A 9117-nucleotide genomic window follows, 5' to 3' on the forward strand; every position below is an offset into this window, starting at 1 on the left:
TAGGGACTTCATACACTTTATGCTCGCATGGCAAAGCCTACAATGCCATAGCCTTGCATCCACTTTGATTCCAGCCACATCAATGAAATTCGTTATTTCATTGATCAACTGGCCCACAGAGATCAATTTCTATTGAGACTTGGAGCATGTCTGACTTCACTAAACTTTCAGACTAATTCATTTGGTAACTTGATATCCACATCACCCTTTCCTACTATATTTCAGGTCTTGTTGAAGTATAATTGTTAAATATTTCTTTGTTGAGGCATGCATAAAAAGAAGCTCATGAATCTACAATCCAGGATTCAATACTGACAAGGGATAACACCAAGGAGTGAACTTGGATTTCTCTTATGAAGTCATTTGTAGAGAGAATCTTTTCTTTCCCTCCATCACCAGCCTTCTTAGAAGTTTTATAGTCTTTTTTGAAATGTTTTTCTTTCCACAGTTTCAGCATTCTCCTTTGTTATTTCCTCTGCTTTACATAGACATTCCTCTTCTGGACTTGAATCTTTCTGTCTATATTCCTGTCCAGATTCATTCCCCTATTAGCAACATTCAACGCAGAACCTAAAAATTTACCATTCTCCGCCTTTCTACGAACTTCTTCATTTAACAAAAATTCAACGATGTCATCAAAGTTCAACTTCATATTCGCTGAAGTATTACTGTTGTGATCAGACCATCCCAGTGTCCGCTAATGAAGAAAGAATTAATAGTTCTCTAACCTCATCATCAAATTTGATCTCCACAGAACACAATTGGTTAGTTACAAAATTGAAATTGTTTTAAGTGTCGAGCCACTAAATTTTATTGTATCATCTTCATCTTGAATAACCTCTTTATCAGAAAAATCTTATTTGAAATAAAAAATTTTACATGCATCTTTATCAATGCTACCATGATATCCACCGTAATTTTCTTATTCACTATATCGAATGAAACAGACAAAAAAATGACAAATGAATCAAACATATAAACGTTCAACCCAACACTTCACATTCCTCCATAATCATCGATTTTTTCTGATATGCATCGTCTTGGTGATTCCTTTAGTGGCAAATACAATTTTTAGGAGTCTTGGTGATTCCTTTAGTGGCAAATACAATTTTTTCTGATACATTAGATCTTCCACTTGCATCTTCCTGAACGCGAAGTTCGATACATTGAACTTCTCCACTTTATATCTCGCTTCGTCGGCCATAGCTCTCACTCAAATCAAACACCCCACTCTGATATCACTTGTTGGGATGGAATATTCACTTAGGACTGCGATTAGTTCATAATCAAATCTACATCTCAAACAATAGGAATACAAATTCAAGAAATTCGAAGCAAAAAAATCGAACAAAAGCATAAGTAATATATGAAAAGCAAACCAGGATTTACGTGAAAAACTTTGAGAACGAGAAAAAATCGCAGAGCCACACCAAATGAAACTTTCATTATAAATGAGTGAAACGCGCAGATTATATCATGCAGATCTTCTCTCGACAATCACTTGAACTTACAAAAGTTCACTCTAAACCTTCCTCTCAATCCCACAAGCGAAAGCCATCACACTTAAATCACCCTCTCGATAATTCACCTTCAAAAAGAACTCTTGTCGAGAAACACCACAGACAAGAGAGTTTCACTTCATCCCTCGAATCGAAACTTAAGAACCGAATCGAAAGAGAAACTATCCCAGGCATAGTCACACTATCCTTAGTGTGATTATTCTATGTGCTTGGTACTGAAGCCAAGAAGTGAACGAATTGCAGCGTGGTTATGCCGATCTGGGCGTGGTATGCCGCCCTCCACTAATTCTTGACGTATCCTTACGGTTATGGGTGCTCTTCCAAACTACATACCTTTACATCTACAACATTATTAATAAGGGAGAGGCGCTCGAGATCCTTGGAACAGTGAGGAGGGGACACCTATGATCTTTAGTTCTATTGAACATGGTGGCAATGCTGAGTTCATGATGCTAATTAATAAATTGAACATCTATTGAGAGCTTATAAGGACAAATCGTATCAAATTCAAACAAAAGACCTCAGGCTGAGGCTCCAAGTTAATTTTCATTCTAGATAACACAGAGACAGTAACAACGTTCCTGCAACAATTTTTGTCAGAGATTAGAATGATCAATTTCCATGATTAATCACTACTACAACATTAACAACAAAAAATTGTAGAGACTCTTATAGGGTCAAGTGATTCTATAGTAGCTTCTTTGCCAAACTTAAAGCAAGTAATTTTGGAAGCTTTGGAACAAGGGATTACAACAATGCCCTCTCTCTTAAAATTGGTAGATCCCTGGGGACAAAATCATATTTATTGAGCCGTCCTAGGCTATGACGGCTATGAGCTACTTTCACGGAAGGTAGAGTCTCATATGAGACTGTACCCGTTGCTACACCCAATTTGCAGGGAGACGACCAAAAACAAAACTTTAAGATATTGTTTTAGAGTTGAGATGACATAATCCACACACAAACATGGATCCATGTGTCTTATTTTAAAGCTCTTTCATCTCATCATGAGGATACAACAAGTAGAAGACGTGGCCACTTTATGTTGACCTCTTCATGCAGGAAAATATAACTTGTTACCCATTAGGCAAGGCAATCCAATTAAAGTATCAATCCATATTTGTGAGCTAATCCATGAACACTTTCTAGTCCAAATAAACATAAGCAAATGGGGGTTCCACCATAACTATTTGGGTAATGTCATCATTAATATCTCACTCGTAATGTTGTATGGTGGCATAATGATGACCAAAATCATAAAAAACTTTATTATGTCAGGTGATGACATTGGGCAAGACATAAAGACAACATATTGACCATAGGTAATTTTGACTGGGGTGGTCGATATAGAACATCATCTAAATCGAGTAAATCATAATAACTATCCAAATGATCGACTTAATTAAATCGGGCACAAAGAGGGGAAGGGGGAGAATTCGAAATTACCGGGTAAACACCCTACTCAATGGGACTTATAGAATACATTTAACATTTTGATACTTATACACGCCCTCCAAAATAATCATTTCACAACACCATACAATAATGCTGGTTATCATCTTGTGCTTTTTGCTTGAAAAACCATCATTCCAATCCCAAGTTCAAATGAGAAAGAATGATGATTCATAAGTTCACATGCAATCATAAAATATACGTCAAAATTCATGAAATCCAAACAAACCCAAAAAAAGGAGGGTGAACCAAAGTTTTCCTAACCCTGATGCTCTAGCAGATAAATTGAAAAAACATGATAACCAAGTCATGAAAGTAAACCAATTCTACGGAAGCCTACATAGGAACAAAAATAAACTTCTTAAAAGTTACATGTGAAACATAAGATCTTCATAAAACATGACAAATAGAAAGTATGACTCCAAGTAAACATTTTCAATAAATAAACGCATGGCAGAGAACTCACCTAATATCTATGATTAAACTACAGGGATAAAATTATAAAATAAATGAACCAGTAAACTAAGGTTGCAACCTACAATAAATACAAACTTCAGAATTTCTGGAACAATCATGTGCATTATGATCAAAATGCAATATATATTAAAAATCAGCATTATAGCATACAATGGGAATCAGAAGAATCTCCCTTCTTCTCACCAAAATCAGATAGTTCAGAAGGACAAATGATAGGTGAATTCTCCATAAAACTAAATGCCACTTTCATGAAGTCGTCACTCACCCCATATTCATATGGCTCAAAACTCAGAGTTGATAGATAACCACGGTCATCATCAAACAATTTTATATCCACATCATCATTCAAATAATTCGTTGAGAACCCATATCCATTACCCTCTAATCCAACATGCTCTGATGATCCCAAACCACAGCCTTCTTCACTGGGCAGCGCGGGAGAATGGCCTTGGAACAAAGCTACATGCCCAAACAATTTGTCCTTCCTAGAAAAGGTTGTTCCACAAGAGCAAAGCCACTTATCACACCCGCAGTGCTTCTCATGAGTTTTAAGATCAGCTAGAACAGAGAACTTCTTGGAATGGCATTTACTACATATATAGGATTTGTCACAGTGAGTCCTCTTATAGTGGTTCTTAACGCAAAGCAGTGTCTTTAAAGGTTGGAAACCTTTGTGATCCTTGTTCCTCTTGCACCCAACAAAAGGGCATGAGTACCTCTTGATAAGCGTGGGCTCGGAGTTCTTGCTTGGCTTAGATAGAGCAGCTGGGGTCTTGTACTCCTCACCATGACCTCTCATATGCATCCTCAAGTTCGCATCTCGCTTGAATCCCTTTCCGCATATTGTGCAAAAATGGGTGTGCGGCGCCAAAATCTCTTCTTTTGCCAACTGTAATACTTCGTAAGATCCGAGTAAGAGATTATCCGTCTCCGCACCATCTTCGCTTTCCTTGGTATCATGGTCTTCAATGTGGTTCGCTTCCCTTCCATCATCCTCACTTTTTTTCAGCTCATTGTATTCCCCTGCACACTTTTCTATCTCCAGAGTTGGGGGATCATGGTTGGGGAAAGGAGCATCAGCCTCCAGTTGAGTTGAGGGATCAAAGCTATTGCATGATTGAGCGGGAGGAGAATTGGAAGAAAAGAGGTTGTTTTTAATGGAAGGAAGAAGGTTTCCTGCCGTTGAGATTAAGTCAACTATGATCGAGGTAAGGTCAGTGGTTAGAACTTGCTGCTGAACAGCGAATTCGTTCGGGAGAGAAGATATTTGGCTCTTCTGGTTGACAATCGAATGGACGACGCCCTGAATGTTGTGGATCTTTTGTTCGAGGAACGATAGATTGTTGAGCATAGTCTTCGCATCCCAACAAACATTCGGATCTTTAACTATCTGGTGGTTGGAACGATTCCGGGGATGAGATCCTTCAGCCTGAGAGTTGAAATTGAAACTCTTTGATGTCGTTGGCGTGTACGATGGAATCAAATTAAGGTGTTCGAATGAATTGTTAGCAGAACAAGAGCTGGTTGAAATTTCAGAAGGCCAAGGAGTTTGCTCCATTTCAGCAAACTCGGAACTGAAGTTCATCCCAAAACTGCTAGCTTCTGTAAAGTTATTTAAAACGAAAGAGTTAAAAAAGAATCCATGGCGAAAGGAAAACCTAATAAACCTACAAAGATACATGAAACAGAATGAAAGTAATTGATTGCAGAAAACTTAGATTGCTGCTAAAGAAACAATTCAAAATCTCATTTTTACAACATCTTAATCAGAAAATGCAAATCTTGCAAAAGATTATCTTCGCTAACTGATCATTGTCCCACTTGCATCATAGAAAATATGAACAAGACCAAGAAGAAAGAAAAGGGCGAGAAAGTGGAGAATACTTCTGTGAACTTACGGTAAGGATAGAGCATCAAATTCAAAGAAGCGGGTATCAAAAGAGAGATGTCCACCGAGATTAGCAAAGGGATTAAGATCAATCTCTGTCAAAATCGCTGTTTTCTTATACCTCTCTACCTGGATCTCGCTTAGTGGACACAACGTCGAAGAAGGTTAAAAATGTGAACTATAAATAGAAATTGTAAATGCGGGTGAAGTCAACTGTACCTCCGAAACATATTGGTAAACCAGCTCCGCCAATAATGTAAATAGTAAATTTGCATGGCTAAGGATTCCTAGGAGCTTGCCACTGCGAGGTTTCCATTTTTTTGAAAAGGTTTATTAAAAGTGGCTACTGAGATATTAGAATATGTTTAGTTTTTGGAGTTACTTCCTCTTGTAAACTCTTTTTCTGCTATGATCCCTAGTTCTGTGATACTTCTTTTCTTGAGTGATTTGGAGAAACTAACAAGTTGGTGTTTAATTATAATGTTGCTTCCCCTTTGTCATGTATTACTGGCTATCAAAAAAAACTTGTCATTCGCAAACAATTAGCATTCAATTTGCTAAGTAGTTCGTTTTCGATTAGTTTGCTATAAAAATGAGTCAAACACAAACGGATTTTTTTTATCTCGTTTCAAAAACAAGCCGAACACAAACAAACTTTCGGTTGATTGTGTTTAGCTCGTATTAATTAAATAATAAAAAAATAATATATAAAAATTAAATTAATGATATCTTTGATATGATTAGCGCTGCAAAAAAAAAAATTGTTGTTTGAGAACAGCTCGTGTTCAATTTGTTCGTTAAGAAAATGAACCGAACATGAACAAAAAAAGAAATAGCGAGTCGGAATACGAACAAGCCTTTGGCTCGCTCAAGCTCATACACCCCTAATTGTATTAACTCTATTTACAACATCTATGATTATGGAGGGTATTATTTGTTCTTAGAACTGTATGAATTATGCTCATAAAGTTGTTTATTTTTTCTTTAGGAGTCTTATTTTATTCAAAATTGGTTAAAGTTTATTTGGTTTAAAGGGTATGCTATCAAGTTTGATTATCTTATGTGAAAAATCTAGCATAAAATGCTTAAAACTTGTAACATTCTTGTTAATAGAGGCATTTTAGATAATCTTGTTTGTGTGATTTGTTCTTTTGAAATGGAATATCATTAACATTTGCTTTTTAAATGATCTTTTTTTTTTTCACATTTTACTTTGCCGTTGTGTTCCCAATCGGAATTTCTTTTTGGCTCCTAGTAATTTTTTTGAAGACATATACTATGTTGATAAATTTTCTTGTAAGGTTTGGAGAAAATTTTTAGCTCATTTTTATTCATTATATAGCTTATTATATCTGATTTGAAAAAATAAAAGGATTTTTAATAAATATTTGTAATCCTATTGAGATTGTTTTTTTAAAATATTCATTGGATTTTGTAACATAAGAGTACGAGATGAAAATTTAAGAATGATAATCCTTCTACTGTTAATGATCTTTATAATCTTTAATTGTCATATAGTTGTTTGTTTTTATCTCTACCTGGCTTTCTTTAGATTTAGTTTGATAGTTTAGATACTTCTTTTGATCTAGTTGATGCATGAAATTGTTATGAAGCAGTCATCAATCACACAATTACACATGCCTCTCAAATAATATACACATTTGAATATGTGTGTCAATCCCACAAGGAAATTAGTAATTTTCTTAGTTGGGGAAATTCTAGTTTATTAAACCTTAAGTTTAGTTTAAAGTGTTTCAATTTATAGAAGTTGAAAATATTCTAAAATCCTAATGGGGACAATGAGCTACGCTTTGGAGTTTTGTTAGAGATGATGAAAAATTATACTCATGTGACTCAGATCATGTGAATCATTGAAATTCTTTTATTGAGATCGACACTCAAGTTTCTCACCCTCTCCAACTCTCTAAAACTCTCTCTAACAAAAACCCTCAAACAACTCTCCAAAACAAACCTCAAGGAGAAACCCTAGGGCTCCAAGCAAAGCATTCTAAAGTAAAAAATGGCAACCTCCAATAGCCAGAGCCCTCTAGAGCTCTCTAAAACCATTCTTTATATATTCAAAGCTCCATACATCATTATAAAACTTCCAAACTTGTCAACCTATGTAACGAGGTACCCGACTGTTATCACGTGGCGCAAGTTTGTTGCCCCCTCAATATGGGTTGTGTGAGAAGGGAAAACAAAAATTTCTCCTTTTAATAGGTATGATGTGGGTGAGCTGAGAGGGGTAGTGTAGGTTTATTGTCTCCTTGGTTTGGGTTTCAAGATGGGTTGTGTGAGGAGGGAAAACAAAAATTTCTCCTTTTAATAGGTCTGATGTGGGCGAGCTGAGAGGGTAGTGTAGGTTTATTGTCTCCTTGGTTTGGGTTGTGCATCTGCGTTGAGTGTAGCGCAGATCTGCCCCTACATTTAGCACGGGTACACACTGGCTAGCACAGGGTTTCCACACTTATGATTAGCCTAGTGTGAAGTGTCGAAGGAGGCATGGATGTGTCAGCCTTAGTTACTATAACTTTAGGTTTTATTACCATTAACACATTCATTTCCAACTAACTGTAGTAAGGAACCTAAGCACACTGTAGCACAATAAATTTTAATTCAAAATCACACAAAAAGAAAATTCAAAGCAACAATATAACAAATCATAATGAACTCACCATGTAGTATTTGGTTTAGCATCCTTAGATCATTAATGCAATATCTACTAATTAGAATGAACCCAAGTTAATACATTCTTAGGACCCATTCCATGACCTCCTAAATACAACTTCAATCTCTTTGGTTATTTTACCTTAAATTTTTTGGCAATTTTCATGTCATGGATGTATACAACGACAAAAGGATAAACATTCACCAAAGTGAATGGTCCTAAGCACTTGGACTTGAATCTTTTAAAAAATAGTTTTAATCATGAATTATAAAGCAAAACCTTATGTCCAAGTTTAAAATATTTTCTAATGAACTTTTAATCGTGCTAGTTCTTCATAAGCTTGACAATCTCATAAGCTTCCTCTCTAACTTCTTCCAATTTGTTCAATTGCAATAATCACTTTTCTGTCAATTCCTTCATATTGTAATTAATTTTTTTAAATGTCCAAAAATTTATGCTCCAATTCCACAGCCAAATGATAGGTCTTACCAAAAATTAACTTATAAGGAGATATTCATATAGGTGTCTTATAAGCAGTCATATAGGCTCACAAAGCATCATTAAATTTTAATGGTCAAGCTTTCCTATTTGGATTAACAATTTTTTTCCAAAATCCATTTGATTTTTCTATTAGACACATTTATTTTTTCATAAATCTAGGCATGATAGATAGTAGAAATCTTATGTTTGGTTTCATATCTTACTATTAATGTGTTTATCCTCTTATCATAAAAATGGCTTATGTCGTCACTAATAATAACCCAGGTTCTGCATCAAAATATATTTCTTCAATAATTTTTAAACACTCTAAGAATCATAGTTGGGAAGATCCATAGCTTTGATCCACTTAGAGACATATTAGATGGACAACAGCATATAGATATTCCCTAATAAAGACACAAAGTGTCTCACGAGATCAATTTCTCAAACATAAAAAGTTTCAACCTCAAAAATGAAATTTATAGGAATTTTATATTGCTTAGAAATATTGTCTACCCTCTAACATCTATCAAAACTTTTGATATATTAGTTCACATCCTTAAATAGGGCAATTTAATAAAATTTATATAGTAAAATCTTAGAAGCGCTTCTATATACTCTGACATACC

At 35.3% G+C, this 9117-nt stretch overlaps 1 protein-coding gene across 4 annotated transcripts; it reads right to left on the reverse strand.

The window, feature by feature from the left end:
- Nucleotides 1-3514: 3514 nt before the first annotated feature.
- Nucleotides 3515-5480, reverse strand: LOC110030101 (zinc finger protein STOP1 homolog). Of its 4 annotated transcripts, none has more exons than XM_020732667.1 (2): nucleotides 5348-5480; nucleotides 3515-5051 (listed from the first exon to the last, which is right to left on the reverse strand). In XM_020732667.1, the coding sequence occupies exons 1-2, from the start codon at nucleotides 5361-5363 to the stop codon at nucleotides 3589-3591; spliced, it is 1479 nt and encodes a 492-aa protein (XP_020588326.1). In that variant the 5' UTR covers nucleotides 5364-5480; the 3' UTR covers nucleotides 3515-3588. The 4 variants fall into 4 exon arrangements, with proteins under 4 accessions (XP_020588326.1, XP_020588328.1, XP_020588329.1 ...); XM_020732669.1 differs by lacking the exon at nucleotides 5348-5480 and adding an exon at nucleotides 5256-5277; XM_020732670.1 differs by lacking the exon at nucleotides 5348-5480 and adding an exon at nucleotides 5206-5273.
- Between the last annotated feature and the right edge of the window lie 3637 nt (nucleotides 5481-9117).

The sequence above is a fragment of the Phalaenopsis equestris genome, unplaced genomic scaffold (genome assembly GCF_001263595.1).
Source record: "Phalaenopsis equestris unplaced genomic scaffold, ASM126359v1 Scaffold000655, whole genome shotgun sequence".
Taxonomy (NCBI): Eukaryota; Viridiplantae; Streptophyta; class Magnoliopsida; order Asparagales; family Orchidaceae; genus Phalaenopsis; species Phalaenopsis equestris.